This window comes from Populus trichocarpa, chromosome 1 (genome assembly GCF_000002775.5).
Source record: "Populus trichocarpa isolate Nisqually-1 chromosome 1, P.trichocarpa_v4.1, whole genome shotgun sequence".
NCBI classification, from domain to species: domain Eukaryota; kingdom Viridiplantae; phylum Streptophyta; class Magnoliopsida; order Malpighiales; family Salicaceae; genus Populus; species Populus trichocarpa.
Genome location: NC_037285.2, coordinates 25,407,904 through 25,426,458, shown reverse-complemented (window position 1 = coordinate 25,426,458; position 18,555 = coordinate 25,407,904). Strand labels below are relative to the sequence as shown.

The 18,555-nt window shown below is 32.6% G+C and overlaps 1 protein-coding gene across 1 annotated transcript; it reads right to left on the bottom strand.

The window, feature by feature from the left end:
• Positions 1 to 9,081: 9,081 nt before the first annotated feature.
• On the bottom strand, positions 9,082 to 12,538 carry LOC7465131 (protein SOSEKI 5). Its single transcript, XM_002299856.4, has 5 exons — positions 12,236 to 12,538; positions 11,876 to 12,110; positions 11,688 to 11,757; positions 10,758 to 11,591; positions 9,082 to 9,738 (listed from the first exon to the last, which is right to left on the bottom strand). The coding sequence occupies exons 2-5, from the start codon at positions 12,096 to 12,098 to the stop codon at positions 9,528 to 9,530; spliced, it is 1,338 nt and encodes a 445-aa protein (XP_002299892.2). The 5' UTR covers positions 12,099 to 12,110; positions 12,236 to 12,538; the 3' UTR covers positions 9,082 to 9,527.
• Positions 12,539 to 18,555: the final 6,017 nt, after the last annotated feature.

The following is an 18,555-nucleotide window of genomic DNA, read 5'->3' as shown; positions in this document are numbered from 1 at the left end:
ATCAAAACAATTATTAAAAAATATTAAAAATTTTAATTTAAAATAAAAAAATTAAATTTTTACAAAAATACTTTCTAACCAAAAAAACAAATGTTGGTTATTAAATTTGGATGAGTTAAGAAGAGTAGGGGAGTTTGTCTCGGAGGAGGTGTGCTCCTTGTCTCTACTTTTTGTTATAGAGAGAGAGAGGAATGAGTTAGTGGATATATTTTTCATCATTTTATAATTTCATTGAGAAATTGCATAATAAAACTTATTTCCGTGGTCAATCTTTGTGAAAATGCACCGCAATGCACAATTTTCCAGGCTTCATTATGCGTGTGCCAGGCTTAATGTCTGTCTATAACTAAGGCTGAGTTATAAACAGTGATATATATAACATCAAAACTGCTTTCTCTTGGATGAACCTTCTTATTTTTTTCATTTTTTTATGAAATACTTATTTTTTTTATTTTTTTCCATGAAAATCTAAATGCATGTTGTTTTGATTTTTTTAATATGTTTCATATTAGACTCGTCAAGTTCAGACCAAGTTAAATTAGATTAACCGAGTTAACCAAACTTTGATCAAATTTAATAAAATCAACTATTTGATTGATTTAATTTTAAACTTAGCATGGATCGAGTCTCAAGCCATCAAGTTTATTTTAAATATATAAAAAAATTATGAGATGAATGCACATAAAATATGTTCTAAATAGTACAATCTTCATAATTATTTTTAAGTTGTGCTATAGATTATGTTGTTTTCGACAGCACAACTTGTATATTTCAAAAAAGAAATTTGGGTTGTGATATTCCCAGAAGCATAACCATGACCTCTATTATTTCTTTTAGGCTATTTTTGAGGGCTTGCAAAAATTATGTTAGCAGTAGTCTGATCACGACATACAATCTTGACTTTGACTTTTCTATTTTGAATTTAATTTAGGTCAACAAACTTGTACGAGGGTGTACTATGCGTACCTAGCCAGCAGTACAGCCCAGCGAGAAACTTCTACTACCTTGAAGAAACAAAGTAATTGCCCACTTTCGAGTTTAATGTCTCGGTAGGTTATTATCGTAAAACTCAATTCAAAGTTCGTTTTTGTTTGACAAATACTGAGCCCAATAAATAAATAAATTTCCTTAAGTAAGAAACAAATATAGATTGTAGTATAAAAAATAATTTAAAATTAACTTGGTTTGATTTAATAGGTTAATCTGTAATTAAATTCATTTGATTAAAATTTGAGTCGATTTAATAAAATAATTAAAATAATATATATATATTTTTTAATAATATGAATTAACTCATCTGACAATCACCAGACACTTGCACTAAATTAAATTAACGTAAGTTAGGTTAACAACCATGCCTTCCCGCCGGCCATCTAACTCCTGTTTCTCTCAAGCCTAAGAGAATCTTCTTAAACTTTATCTTTGTTTTTATTTTTTGGCACTTGTATTTCAATTTTGGAGGCGCGAGGAATGACATGCACATCATATATATTCATTTTTTGAGGCATGTGGAATGACATGCACATTATATATAGAGTTTATTAGATTGGACTCGTTTTTTCTCAATGTAAAAAAAAAAAAAAAAACTGTCAAGTAGAAGTTAGTGATTTAATAGAAGCTAAAAAAAAATAATCTAAGAATTTGGTTATCAACTCGAATTTGTTCAATAAATGCAGTTAATCTAGCAATATAATATATAAAATAGGGAACAACAATAAATAAATCAATCCAGCTAGAAAAAAAAAATACAATAACCAACTTAAAAAATAAATGATTGACAACATTATGAAAATATATCCTCTCAATATTTGATAACGAAGAAAAAACCAAATGAGAATATGATAAGCCCCCACAAAAATTAAAAAGAAAAAAAAAATCCAAAACTCAATTCCTATAAAATCAAATGTAAAATGATAGAATTAAAAAATATATATAAAAAACAGAAAAAACAACTCAAGTCCACCCAGATCTGTTAGCCAAATACGTGATTTTGTCGTGAGATTGAGATAATCTATTGAATAAAATAAAGAAGCTCAACTATCAAATCTCAGAAAACCTAGTATTGAAGGGCGAATCTGGAAAACAAACATCCAATATAAAAAAGCAACAGGAAAAAAACCATCAAGTTAACTCGGCTTAACCTATTAAGCCCATGATTAGAGATATAAGATCAGAATAATCATTTAGAAATAAAATTAAAAAAAAAATCACGAAGCTCAATCCCTGACTAACCCTATACTGAATGATGAAATTGTAAATAAATAAATAAATCAATTTAAAAAAAATATATATAAAAAAACCGAAGTCAACTTAAGTTAATCTTCAAAACTCATGACTCGAGTCATGAGGCCGGGACTAATCCCATAAAAGTCAAACATGAAAAAATCACAAAGTAAAATCCCTAATCAATTAAAGAATGAGAGACGAAATTGAAAAAAAAAATTCAATCCAAAAGGATTCAAAATAAAATAAATAGCAATTAAAATAATAAGAACCAAATTTAAAATAAGAAATAAAATAAAACAAAATGTTGATTGATGAGATTGAAAAATAGTAATAATAAAAGGATAAAAAAAAATAATCAAAATCATAAGAATCAAATCTGATATAAAAATTAAATGAAATCAAATGCTAAAATATAAAATTGAAAAAAGAAAATCAATAAAAAAAAGAACTCAAAACAAAAAAAATATAGTAATAAAAAAAATAAAGACCAAATATGATACAAAAAACAAATAAATGACACCTTTATATTTTTGCAAGCTAGTGCTATTCTTAAGAAGATGAAAGAGAAAAGAGGGAAGTGAAAAGGAAAGTATTGGAACCCAATGGTGTCTCCTCCATCGACATGTGGTAGAAGGCTGTGAAGACCAAGGCATGCCGTTTAAAGAACACAATTGCCACCAACCCGCTGAGCGCTTGGGTTGCATGTGCCAACCAATCTTCCCTTCCCATTTTCTCCGGTCTCTATACTTGTATCAATTTTAATTTTGGTCCCTCAACACTTAATAAATGAGTCGAAGTTTGTTTTATTTTGCAAAAATAAGTATCAATCGAGCACCAAATGTTTTTCTCAATAGTGCAAAATCCTCATATCAAGACAACCAAAATAAAATACTAAGTCAAATTCCAAATAAAGCTAATAAAAATGAATTAAATTGAAAAAAATAAAATTAGAAAGATCAAAATAAAAATAAGGACAAGAACTCCTCGCTTGATCATGTAAATCAATCTCTAATTGACAAAAAAATAATATTAATTGAATATTATTTCACATAATCAAGAATTAACTAAGTGACACGAGACCTCAATATTCCTTTACGCATGCATATAAAATAAATTACTAAGACCACATGCAAATCAAAGCTATGTCATAGGACCAAGTACAAAGAAAAATAAATTAAGGGACCAAAGCGTAAACAATCCTAAGAAAAAAAAGAAGAGAAAAACACTATTGCCTGTTTTGTCTCTAGAGCCCACAGTGCGTTTCACATGGATTTTCGTTTTTTTTTTTTGTAATTTAATGATAGTTTCCTACCATGTTCTTCATACTCCTCCAGATCTTGACTGAGTAGAAGATAAATTGAATCCCTAAAATATGTAACTATTCTCAATTAAGTCCACAAATAAGAGAAAAAATATCGATTAGGTCTCTAATATTTCACACTATTCTGAATTGGATCCTTCTGCCAATATTTGTTAATATTTCCCATCCAAAGTTTTATCGACATGTTTCAAATATTTCCCATCCTTCTGCCAATATTTGTTATGCAATAAAAAAGCAATGTTTCAAATAAAAATAGACATGAAAGACATGAAAATAACCATCTAGTAGGTGATTCAGTGGTAAGAATTTGGGACCAAAGAGTTTGCTCCTCATGTGGTCTCAAGTTCGAGCCCTGTGGTTGCTAGTATGATAGCTACTAGAAGCTTACATGGTCGTTAATTTCAGGGCCCGTGTGATTAGTCAAGGTGCGAGAAAGTTGGTCCGGATACACGTTAATTAAAAAAAAATCGACATGAAAATTATCGAACATGGAGAGACTAATGTCCCAGTTGAGAAATGTATAAGACTTTTGAGACCTAATTGATAAAATTATCGAACCATTCCATAGCGTGTACGACGTCCTGATTTCTTGTATAATGTAAACACATCAATGATAACAAGGAATGTCAACTTCTAATTACATTTCTAAACTCTGTTTTTATTTTTCAATTCAACCTGAAACTATGACACGTGCAGGAGGAGATTTCGTCTTGATCTTATCTAGATGGGAGAAAATTGATTCTCAGTGGAGAATAAATATAAGAGAAATACGTCAACGATGACATTGCTGTAGAACAATGTTCAAAATGGAAGCTACGAGAGAGTGCTGTTCACATTGAGCATCATTCAGAAAAAATAAACACGTCAACGATGACATCAAAATATAAATGATATAGTTACTTATCGCTACATCATTGATGAGCTGGTTTAGAAATGAAATATAATTTGATCAAAAAAAATTTAAAAATGATATTTTTTAAAATATTAAGATAACAACATATTATGTTGATTTGGATTAACTCGGGTTAATATCAAATCTATAACCTGAGGTATGAGATGGTAATAACCCTATAAAATACAAATCAAAATAAATCATGAAGTCTAATTTCAAATCAATCAAATGTTGAAAGATAAAATTGAAAAAAAAATCAATTAAAAAATGACCTATAAAAGTGACATGAGTTAACTTATCAAACACGCGACTCGGGTCATAAGACTAGGATAACCACATGGAAAGTAAATTGAAACAAATTACAATCCTTAATGAGCTCATTCTTGAAAGATGATATTAAAAAAAATCAATTAAAAAAAACATAAAAAATAACTCGAGTTAATCTGCCAAACCCATTAGCCGGTAATCAAATCGAGATAAGCTCATAGAAAGAAAATAAAAAAATGACATAATTTAACCTGGATTAACATGCCAAATCCACAACTTTGGTTATGAGACTGAGATAACCCCATAAATAGCAAATCAAAACAAATAATGAAGTTCAATTTTCAATCGTTTTTATCGGATCCAATGTTAAACAACGAAATTTATAAAAATTCTAATTAAAAAAATGACATAAAAAGTGAGTCAAGTCAACTCGAGTTAATCTATTAAGCACTATTACCGGGTCATGAGGTCAGGATAACCTAATAAGAAGCAAACCAAAATAAATCATGAAGCCTAATTCTCAATCAAACACAATATTAAATGATGAATTTGAGAAAAAAATCAATTAAAAAAATTAAAATAACTGAGTGTATTGGGTTAACCTGCCAAACTCACGATTTAGGTTATGAGAATGAGACAACCTAATAAAAAGCAAATCTAATGTTGAAAGATCTATGATCCGTGTCATGAGACCGAGATAACATCTTATAAAGAAAACAAAAAAAATAACCTGATTTAATCGTGGTTAATATGCTGAAACCCGCGACCTTGATTGTGATACTAAGATATCCTCATAGAAAGCAAATAAAAAAAAAAGATTATGAATCTCAATTATTAACATACCCAATGTTGAATAATGAAATTAAAAAAAATAAAACAATTAAAAAAATGATACAAAAAACTACTTGAGTCAACTCAGGTCAACCCGTTAAGTACTATTCCTAGGTCATGAGGTTGAAATAACATAATAGAAAGTAAAGAAAATAAATCATGGAGTCTAATTTCTAATTAACCCAATAATAAAAAAAGAAATTGGAAAAAAAGTTAATTAAAAAACAACTTGAGTCAGTCGGGTTAATCCTCCAAACTCACAATTTGTGTCATGAAAGTATGATAACTCAACAATAAAACAAATCTAATATTAAATGATGATATTAAAAAAAAACATTGGTTGAAAGAAAATCAAAGAAGAAAAAAAAGGGAAAAAAGAAGAAGAAAAGCCAGCACTATTGAAACACCCTTTTCTTTTAGTCTATAGTTAATAAATAGATTTAGATACAATTCGTTTTGTATTTGAAACTGTATTTGAAAGCGTTTTAAAAATATATTTATCTTGAAAAAAATATTAAATTAATATTTTTTAGTGCTTTCTGATCATTTTAATGTGGCGATGTTAAAAATAAAAATAAAAATATTGAAATTTTTTTTCATATTAATACATTTTAAAGTAAAAAAAATACTTTACACGACAATAATAAAACACACTTAACCCCTGAATAAAAAACAAATAAACAATAAAAAACTAATCTCATCGAAGAAAAAAAATTACAAACATAGCTTGTTATGATAGTGTTTGGGGACGTGGTCAAAATCATGTTTTCTAAAAAATTGAGATATGTTTTTTTGTTTAAAATAAAATTTTTTAATTTATTTTAATGTTAAAAATAACTTTTAAAAAATAAAATAATATTATTTTTATACATTTTCAAATAATAAAAAAAAAATTTCAACCACAATTACCGCTGCACACACAAACAGCCCCGCGGCATCTCATACTTTGACACCCCCTGCATCTCATACTTTGACACCGTTATTTGAACTAGAACTATTGTCCGAAACATAATAAAAATGACTTTGTATTGTAATATACGTAATAAAATAGTCCAAGCAAACATTCAATTAACAATAAAATAAAAAATAAAAAGTCAAATAATATGTTATCGAAATGGTATTACACTGACTTCAAGGGGTTGCATGATAATTAAATAGTTATATTTTTTTTACTTTACTTTCTCGGTTTAAATTTTTGAACCAAGAAACTTCGTTGATGTTTTGTAGTAATCAAGCTACAGAACTTCAATGTCTTCTCAATAAAGTTAAAAATGAGTATTGCAAGAAACTTGGAAGAAGTTCCTGAAATTGCTTGTATGCTTTTTGGCAAGATGAATATCAGATTATTATGATGATGAACAGTTATTCTCATTGCTTCTATGAGTTTCATATTGCAAGCTTTTTAATTTTGTTATTTGAATTAATACTGAGTATGAAGCTGATTCATGATGCAACAACAAGGGGTATGATGTTGAATACAACAGAGTGGTTTCTTCTCTCTACATTTCCAGTCTATCATAGTCCCAGTTTCCTTAAATTTCTCATCTTGGTTTATTTGATTGCTCGTCCTGAGCCTCTGGACCTTATTATTGATTATAGATGCATGTAGTAAGAATATCAACCGAGGTGTTAAATAATTTTCAAGCGCCCGTATTTGCTTTGCTCCATGACTCAATTTGTTCTTCTCAGTCTTATTATTACACCACTCTCTGCTAAAGATTGAACGTTGTCTGAATACGCCAGTTTTGTTTGTTAAGATCCTGTGTACCGGTGAATTCTTCAATGGATAGAGTTTTGCATCTGGAAGTTCTTCCCCCGAGTTGCATGTGGATGTTAGAATCATGAAGATGCTATTTCGTTGTGCAGCGCTACATTAAGCCAGAAACTGGAAAACTGTTCTGTTCCCTTATAAAATCTGTTGAGAACTACCTTACAGTTACAGAAGGGAAAGAGCATACAGCTACTTTGGAAGCAGTGAAAGCAGGAGACCATTTTATTGTGAGTAAAGAATGACTTGTTTTGCAGGTGATATTAAATTGGTTGCCTCACTGATGGTTGGAGATTCTTTAAGAGACTTTCATGTTGTGCTTGTCTAGCATAATCCTGGTCCTGAGAATAATAAATTTACTGTTGGCAGCCATCATATCATGCTCAAGACATTGGAATCAGCCATCCATTTTGTGTAGAGCTTATTATTTAGAACTCAACTCATGATATAAGTAAGTAATGGTTGTTCACACATCATTTGCAGCCTTAAAGAATCTCTGGTTTTCAGAAGGAACAAGTTTCTTGCAAGAAGGATGAAACGTCAATGCTAGGTTCTTCCAGCACTCCAGGCAAAATAAAATGGGTCCTGAGTGGTCCTGGGGGGATTGTACCGAACCCTGTCATGGATGATTCTTTGGTCCTGGAATATATAAAGCAAAAATGGTCCGAAACATTTGTGTTCTCCCTCAATGACAGACTCTAATTTCCCGAGGTTCCAGGTAAGTTCTTTCTACAGAAGATGGTTCTGTGCAGTATCTACGCCATGGCTTTTGATACAGGTTAATCAAAGATGTGCTGCTGGACAACTGACAGTATGATAGTGGAACAGATTGGCAGTTCGCAGTCTGAACGGAAGAGAGTTAGCCCAGTAAGAGTGTTGATTAGCCATGGTGATCATAATGGTTGTTTAATTATTGTAGTTCTATGAGAGTCAGTCACTTCTTCTTGTGTTAGGCAGGGAGTTGATGATATTTCAATGTTTCCATTCAATAATTCTCTTTCCCAAAAGTTTCCCATTTTCAATAGAATCAAATATTTTGCATCACTGCTTGTATAGGTAGGATAGATTCGTGTAGCGTACAACCATGGCAACATGCCCACCACCAGTGCTTTTCTTATTAGCAGATCAATTTGCTGCAAGATTTTGTATTGGCAAAGAATGTTTTCTTCCCTTTTTCTTTATGTTTCATAACGTGTCGTTACCATTGAAGCACGTAGAATGGTGCAGCAAGCATTGCAGTACTGGGTTTTTCCATCTCCAGAGTATCCTAAGAGTTCATGTACGGGCAAACAACAGAACAGTTAAAGGAAGAAAAGAAGTACCCAGCAGTGAGCACACCTTTTAAGAACACATCATGTAATTTGCTGAAAAGTTGGATTTCAATTACAAGGGTCTTGTACCCTAGTTCAAAGAAAAATACACCAGCACGGTGAGAGATGCACCGCCTCTTATAACCTGTTTGGCAACGTGATAATGTTTGTTAAAATAATTGATTTTTCTTTACGTTTTTGGATATTTTTAAACATTTTGAAAAACAATATCATCTAAAACATGTTATAAAGATAAAGACTCATGATGTCCTGTTGCTATCAGTCCCGCGGTGACTTCAACACAACTTTATGTCAATGGGCCATATGATTTGGAAATTTGATGCAGTGGAGACTCCGAGACTAGAGGACAAGCTACACTCCAGTTGCTAAATGGCAGCATTGAAAAAACAAGATTGCTCGCTAGCTCACGCAAGTGCTTTCAGAAATCATCAAGATCAAGCCATGGTTAACGATAACACCTAGGACAAAATTTTGTGTCCCTTGTTTCAAAGTCAAAAATCACGAGTACAAACTACAAAATGGTTAAACAATCTTTAATTTAGTACAGGCTAAATAAAAAAGTTATGTATTCAACTTCCACAAATACCTATGTACGGAATATTGACCCTATTCTCCAGCTCACAGCTCTAAACTCAGATGAAATATTAATACACAAACTTCCATGAAATTAGCTACTTTTACAGCCCCTCTCTCTCACATCAAGTCCCAACTCTTACTTTTACCCTCAATGTGCGTGCTCGCCGTGCCGTTGCAGCTATGCATCACTTTCTTGAACGCCATTAATTTCCTTGTTTTCTTTTACCTATGTTCTTAGTTTTCTCTTTTCAGTTCCATGCTACAGAGTAAATTTATAAAAAGCTACGTGCTACAGCATCAGGTTTCACAATCTCATCATCGAGCCACATCTTCGACTTGTTGGACCTCGAGTCTTCTGCTCCCTGCTTGACTGCCGTTATTATTATTATTATTATTATTATTATTGTGATCAACAACAACATTAACGTTGCTTTCTTTTCTGGTTGCCATTGCTTTTGACTTCCTTGGTATGCATTTGGTGCGCACCCCCTCAATCTCCTTTTCTGCCAAGTGCAGCTGCGAGCTCCTGAGATTAGCCCATTAAGCAATTAGATTAGTCATTACGGAAAAACAAAAGGAAAAGAAGCACAAAAATGCTGAAAAAAGAGTGAACTCCTATTGTATGGAATAGGATAGTCCTGACACTTCATATGAGCATGAAGATTTCAAAGTTCGAGACTTGGAGAATTAGTAGTTTATCACACTGGTCCCCATAGGTGCAGCGCGCGCGGTACGAACTTGTAAATTAGTACAGCTAACAGCCTCCCCTGGATTTCTTGAGTTGAATTCTCTACTGCAAGAATTAAATTCAAGAACCCCACATGGTGGTGATGATAAAGTTTTAGAGGACCACTATCAATTAGGGAGGTGTAAGCATTTGTAAAACCATCAATTAACTGGGTGACTGATAAAAACAACGCCAGTTCACTATTCTGGGCAGGAAAGTGAAACTAGATGGCCAAGGTAGCTGGCTCCTTAGAGAAAAACCAAAAACCCGTACGAATCTTGCATTCAAATCAATCCAAAAGGCTAACAGACAATCATAGACCTGACAAAGAATCCCCGTAGAGAGAGAGGGAGAGGCAACGCAAGAAACCAAACTTTTACATACTCCTGAAAAAGTTGAAACATGCAGAGCCCTTTTGCAAGTGAAACTTCAAATCAACCTTTACTCCATACAAGTACAGTACTACGTAGCAATGATAGTGCAAAAAAAGGTATATTAGATGTAAAATAGTAACAAAAATTGATAGAAAGACCCAATTAGTAAAATGTTCGAAACACTTGGGACCCATTTAATAAAATATTTTGTTTTAATCAGGGATTAAATTGAAGTTTCTCAGCAAATATAAATGTTTATGTTCCTGATAAAATCAAATGAACCTCCAAATTTATGACACTAATTCATGCCATGCTCTCATCATAAAAATAAGGTCAAATTCCCTAAATCTCTGAAACGGACCACCCACTGCACTCTTATTTCCCAACTGCCACAAGGCTTGTAATTAGAGGATCGATTTATAGAAAGTAGTAAGAATAAGTTACCTATCGGCATTATAGGAATTGGACCTCTTCAAATTCAAAGCGTGCACCTCCACCTTCTTTGTCTCGATCAAGCTCCCACTAAAATACTCCTTATCTTCCAATTTTACCCTGTTCGAAATTTCCCTCGGTGTTCCCTCGCGGTTCCCTCCACGTGGCAATCTCCCCTTATAATGTCCAGTAATCAACGACAATCCTTGCTCCTTCACTGCCGTAGCCCCACAGTCCCTGAACGAGATCGAACCGCACGATATCAACTGCATCAGAACCGTAGACGCTTTCATCCTCCCACAGTTCCCCACCGTTTGACTCAAATTCAAGCCACTCCCTTCACCACTAGCGCCCAAAATCACCCGTCCATCAGCCTTCATCAAAGACTCCAAAGTTTCTGGGCTGGAATCTGACGGCGGGGGTGAAATCTCAATAATCTCTTCTCCGTTCACCTCCAGTTCCTGACTATTTTTCTTCTCTTCCTGCAATCCTTCGACTACAGGTTTGGCCTGCCTCCTCCTCCTCCTGCTATCATCAGTCTGAGTCGACGCGTCAGCAGCGAGTTTCCGATTCGACTCGGAGGGCGACTCAGCCTTGTAAACTTTGTACTCGTTAAGATCGATTGAGCCCCAGGACTGGTTCCTACGCCTCGAGGTAACTGGAAAATCCGAGTCTTGACTGTTGGATGATGATTGGAGAGTTTCTTGAGGTTTCGTTTCGAGGAGTAGCTGTTTGTTCGAATGGTCGAGAAGCTCTGATCCTTTGAGAACGTACTCGTGACCGTGAGCTGGGTGAATGAAATCGTTATCGGCTAAGTCGTGCCAAACGAAGCCGTTTTTGTAGCTCCTGGAGTAAAAAAGATTTGAGACTGATTGGAGCAGATAAGGAAAGCAATTAAATCACATCGGACGGTTAGGGATAAATGCCTCCTTTTCAACTTACCGTTTAGAGGACCAGGAGTAGAGGCCAGCCATGCCTTTGCCTCGAAGGAGGTCTAACCGGTTGATTACATCTGATAAACAAATACTTAAATAATTAATGCAAGAAGGTAAAGAAGGCAGCAGAAAGAAGTACTCCTACTGCTACTAACAAAGGCTTTTCTTTTGAAAATTTGAGCGGTTTCTTTTTACCTCTAAGGTAGAGGCCGCCGTCATTAGAAGAGAGAGGGACCTCCATGAAATGGGGATGCTCAAGCTGACCATTTCTGGACAGATAGTAAACTACAGGGACTTTTCTGGACAACTTATTGGATTCGCTCCATGCTGCTCTGCATCTCTCAGGACTGGTTTCTCTGTTCCTCGGAATCTGGACTCCTTCAGAGTTTCTGCCACCTCTTGAACTCACAGCGGCCATTACTTTCACTATCTGCAAATAAAAAAAACAACAAATCCAATGCGGATGACAGAAAAGTGTTAGTGGTAATAACGAAGAGTCAGTGGTGGGAGATCAATAAGAAAACAAAGCTAGCTGGGGGAAAGCGATTTCACTACCTGGATGATCAGGTGAGAAAGCGAAAGGGGAGGAATGTTAGGTGTTATGGAATTTTTATGGGAGAGTCAGGTGATGCATTGAGAAAGAGGGCGAGGGAGACGGAGGGAAGGCTTGTATAAATTGCTATGCAAATAATGCAAGTGTGAAAGGGGGAAGAGACATTCAAATTGGGGATGCGGCAGACAACAGCTACCCAACAAAAGAGGCTCGTTTGGATTTCAGTACCTGCAGTCTGTCAGTAACTATAGAATGTTAGTAGGGACCTAGCATATAGTAACTTCCTGTTTTAAACGGTGTCGTTCTCTTCCTATGTACCTCTGCCTTCTCCCTTTCTGTAAATGTAATTGTAGGCGTTTTTTACCACATATTTTTGGGGTAAGAAAAAACCCACCATTGCATTCATTAAGGTTGTCAAATATTTAATTCGGTCGATAAATTTCCCATGCTTCGTTATTTGGGCATCGTTCGCCCCTGCGTTTAAATCTATTAGATTTTTCCATTAATTCCAAATCTAGTGAAATATATATATTAATCTGACTAGATTTAATCGATCCAATAAACTTAACTTAGATTAATATAAAAAATAACCTAAGTTGAGACCTATCATCAAGTGAACACGAAACCTCTCATCACCACGAAACTTCTCTGCCGAGTCCTTTTCAAATTGCATTAGGAGTTGAATTTAAGGGTGTGATAGGATGATATTAGGTAAATAAGGTCAACACTTGGGAATTATCTCAGGGAAAGACACTGTGTACTAGGAAAGTAACTTTCTCAACCAGCTTCAGACCAGTTTCCAAAGAGAAATCAATTTTAAATAGAGATTGAGTTGACAATCCAGCACACCTATTCTATTATGTGGTTACGGTCCACACCTAACATTGACTGCACAACACAGCGGTGATCACGGTTTCTGTAAATCTATAAATATTATGAGACTGAAATGGGTCCCATCTCCACGTGGAACTTATCATGCTGACTACCTTAACAATCGATCCGCCAGAGGCTCCGATGACATGAATGGAAAATGGGACAATCTGCGTGAAATCATAACTACCAGAACTGATCGGACCACTTGGACGGTTCTGGACCCCGTAGGATCTCCTCTTTAATGTCTCCGAATCTTTATGTAGGTGCTCCCTTGTATAGCTTGTTCATCTTGTGATCTCCTAATACTCATTTAAGCGGTCATGATTTGTCCTATTTGAGAACCAATGAATATATAGTTTTTTTTTTTAATCTTTTTAGTGAACGTAGGTTTGAATAAGAAGCACAATATTTTCGTCCAAATGATATGACAGAAGACTTAGAATTTTCATGAAGTCTTCTTACATGGTATTCTTAGTCTAGACTTTATAAATTTTTGTGAATTTTAGGTAGTGTATGGAAGTGTGATAATAGTTGTTTTTTAAAAAGTTTTTTTGCTTTGAAATGCATGAAAATACTATTTTTTTATTTTTTTAAATAATTTTTGATACCATTACATCAAAACGATATAGAAATACCAAAAATATTAATTTTAAACAAAAATAAAATTTAAAAAAAATCACGAAATACAGTTTCAATCGCAAAAATAAACAACCCCTTAGTATATAATACTTATTTCCTCGTCAAATAGTCCATGAACAATTGATTTGTTTTCCAAATTAAAAGTTAATAGGCAACTGAAAATACTTAATTTAACGTCTTTATTTATATCTATATCAGTTAGTTTTCTTAGGATGATTTGAATTTTCAAAATTTGAATTTTTCTTTAGTTTTTGTGTCCCTTACTTCTTGAGATGATTCTAGTTTTGGATCCCACTCAATTTCTTTTGTCTCTAATCCTTGACTTGAATTTAGTGTTTTTTCTTCGAACCTTGGATCTTTCTTTTACAGAGTTTGGACAATCCAACAAGTTAGTAACATCTGAATAATAGTTTCAACTGCTACCTCTTCAGAGTTTTATTTTTTTTTATTTGCATATTTGTTGAGAGAGACTTTCCTTTTCCTTCCGTGCTCTTCAATAACAAAGACCTTCTTAGTATATCACAAATCGCATAATTAATTTCTTCATAAAAAAGTCTATGTCTTTCTTCAAGTATTTTATTGGTTTTTTTCTTCATTTGTTTAAAGAGTGTATATCTCTCTTCTACACTCATAAACTTATTTTCTCTTTTATATATTCTATTATTACCCTGAAGGATTGATTATCTATTTTCTTATTCGACAAGGGCATCATACACCTATTCTTCTATTTTTTATAAATTTTCTAGTAATTCTAATCGTTTTAGTGCCATATTTTTAAAAAATATATATGACACTCCCATTGTTGTTCCTATTTATTTTGGGTTCTTTTGTGCTGGATTTAATTAAAAAGACTTTGAGTAAATCATGGAGTTGTTCTTAACCTTGGAGAACATGTTTTTGTATTTTGTGTTTACTTAATAATGAGAATTGCAAGCCTATTGATAAGGTTGTCAAAAACATATATTTTACACGACATGAAAATGCAATGTAAACTTGGATTGTAAAATTATAAGTAAATATTCATTTCATAAATAATTATGAAGAATATGCAAATTATTCAAGTGTATCAACAACAATAGCAATTTCCAGGAACGAAAAGAATGAAGTTCTGATGGAAACTTTTTGTGACAATATCAAGCTGATTGTCGAAAGAAGGAAATAAAGACTATTCCAAGAATGTTCAACTTCTATGCACTATCACCTTCAAATGAAAGATTTTAACCTCGTCCGGGAACAGACATAAAGTGAAAAGAAAAAAAACCAAAGTAAAAGGCCTGTTAAAGTACTTAAAAAATAGTACGAGAAACAACCATTAATACACTCCCAACCCAAACGCCCCTTAATTAATCTTAATTAACACATAAATTGTTCTAAATATACATATTATTATCGGGAAAAAAACATTCAATGTATGTCCTGTATTAGATGCTGTAATATAGTCACGTTTTTATATGTTTACCCGTGATACCCATAAAGGTAATTTCGTGAGGAAAATATTTAATTAACATTCAAAAACGCTGTATTGTATTAGATTAGCAGCTGGGCCTAGCTATAGGCGCAAGTAGTGAGAATGTGGAACGTTGAAAGAACGAAGAGAAGACAGAGAAAATTACATGAGAGCGGTACTGGGGGCGTATTTATCACTTGTCTGAACAAAATCGTGGAGTCGGTAGTCAAAGCAACTCTTTTCACATTGACTCTAATGCAAAACATCTTGTTTTATATTCAAATCATGCTTTGACTACTCACCACCGACTGCACGCCCACGTAACAATTCTGCTGCCTCCAGCGGCACTAAAGTTCTTAAGCATTCCAACATGTTGAATATTCTGCTTTCACTTTAATATAATTCATGAAAATTTATTCTAGATGCTTCTTTCTCTCTCTCTCTCTCTCTCTCTCTCTAGGGATGAGGGAAGTTGTTGATTTTGAGGGTGTTTGGGAGTGTGGTAGTGGTTGCTTTTCAAATAGCTTTTCGTGCCGAAATACATGCCAATGATGTTTTTTTATTTTTTAAAAATCATTTTTGATATCAGCACATCAAAACGATCCAAAAGGTACAAACCGCACTCAATTTTAGCAAAAAAAAAAAAAATTTGAAATTCGCTGAAAAACAGGTTGAACAGCAGAGCCAAACGCTCTCTTTGTGTTTTCCATTCAGTATAAAATACCGTACAACTTGATTTGATAATATTTCAAAAATAACTGATAATAATTATGATACGCGCAAACTGGTCCGAATACTTATATTAATAATAATAATAAAAATTCAGTAAGATCGATTTGGTACATTATTTTCAAAAGGCTTAATCACCGGCATATATATAACACAAAATGCCTTAAGAATTTCTCTTAATTCATGGGGAGATCAGGGCTGGGATTGCCCCCTCATTGTATGCTGGTCTACAAGTAGGGTACCATTGAACCAACCCTTTTAAGAACTTTTCTTGCAATACAGCTCAAGAACTGCTAATTACTGTCTCATTACCGCAACCTCTACGGTGCAGCTCAATCCTTGTTAACGGAAACAACCACCAAATTGAGCTCCGTAAAGTAATTCTGCTTATTTTTTTGTTTTTATTGATGTGATTAGCGATTATTTGGGAGGGCAGTAGTTTCTATTTTGGATATTTTTTTAAAATGTGTTTGTTCTGAAAGAAATCATATTAATATAAAAATACTTAAAAAAATTATTTTAATATATTTTCAAATAAAATATATTTTTAAAAAACAAAATACACCTCTGTAGTTGCTCTGTTGAGACTTGATGGAGCGAGTTCAATCTACTCGTTTATATTTGAATGGGCCTGCTATAGATCTAAGCTGAGCTTGTTTGACCTTTAATCTAGAACCTAACGCCTTCTATCCAAGACTGCGTGGCGGGCTCCTCTGTTCCTGACAACCCAATTTATAAATGGCGGGGTTGGGTTTAAGATGTATCTCTAGTTTATACTTTATATTAAAAATATAGTTATTTAAGAACCTAAATGTAGTTTGGCTTCGGTTGATTTTTTTTAAAACTGTTTGTTCATTGACTGGTCAAAATTGATGACTCAAAAGAATATATTTATATTCATAACACATTATAAATATGTTTTTATGTCTTCCTTTTTTTTTCTTCTTATGTTTTCCTTTTCTTCATAATCATTATATATATTTATATTTTTAACACATTTAAATATATCTATATTCCTATATTATTACACATTATTTAGTGGTTTTAGACTTTAGTACAAAACTAGCCTTAGTACTTGCTAATTAGGGTTGAACCGTTTTTTATGCGTAAAAATGATGTTTAGGTGTTGAAATGGGGTAAAAAAAAGATAGAAAACCGGTCATGATAAACTTTAACCATGCTAATTAGGGTTGAGCCAATCCGAGATATCCCGCTAAACCCGCAACTCAGATCATGTGATTGAAATAACCCGATAGAAAAAAACAAAGAGAATTTTAAAGCCTTTTTTTTTAAAAAAAAACTCATGCTAAATTTTTAAATTCATGACCCGAGTCATTAGACCTGAAACCCCCAATATAAAAAAAAAACATGAAGTCTAATTTCCAATCAATAAAATATTGAATGATGAAATTGAAAAAAAAATCAATTTAGTAACATAAAGAAAAAAATTAAAATTGACATTAAAAATAAAAACAATGTTGTAATTAAAGAGAGAAATTGAAAAGAATAATAACTTTTACAAAAGATCTAAGAGAGAAATTAGAAATCAAAACAATAAGAACCAAATTAAAAGATATAATACCATCAATTTGAATTGAAAGATGAATTGAAAATTATTAAAACTTTTATAAAAGGATAAAAAAAATCAGAAATTCAAATAATGAGGACCATATTGAAGAATATTATATTTGGTAAAATAGAATTTAAGAATGAAATTGAAAACAAATAAAACTTCTATAAAATAGCCAAGATCAAAAATCAAAAATTAAAAATAAAAAAAATAAGGATTAGAGTTGAAATGCTAACAACCAAGAGGGTTAAGCTTTAATTTTTTGGAGAGAGAAGAGAGAAGAAGGGAAGAAAAAAAAGCTCATAGGTGCCAAACTAGACCAACTATATAATTTTCCCTAAGCTAACTTTATAATTATAAAAAAACCATGATAAAAATGGAAAATGCCTATTGATTTCAGGTCTAAATTTTTTTATTTTAAGAATATTTTCATTGTTTTACTATGCATTTTAATTGTTCATTATTTTTTATATTTGGATAAATATCAGATTTCCTCTCAGCATAAATTATAATAATAATAAAATCATTGTGAAAATATAAAAATATTTCTTTATTTCAGGTTTTTTTTCTACTTTCAAGAGTATTTTAATTATTTAATTATTAATTTAATATGAAAAAAACTTATTTATCTTTAATTAATTTAAAATTAACAAATACAACATATGAAAAAACTCTATTGACTTTTGAAGCCGGTGTGAAGTTTTGCAGGTGCACAAGCAAAAGAACCGTGACATTGTTTCCGGATATCATTTAGCTCTTTTTAATTTAATTTTAAAAGAGAGTGAATTCCACGTTGATAGCACGTTTTCATACTTGTTATATGAGCGTTAGTAACAAGCATGGCAACACTTGCGTTCCACCACTTTTTCATTGAAAACATCCCGCATAATAACTCGTGCCTGGCAATGGATTAATGCAGCAAGTTTTAATTTTTCCCCCTCTCTTTCTTTATTTTAAAATCGAAGAGTTCCCTTATTTTATCCTGTTTGACAGGGATGAGTAACAAAATCAAAAAATTGAGAAAATTTAAAAAAAAAACTGAAAAAACTGAACCGTGAAAAAAT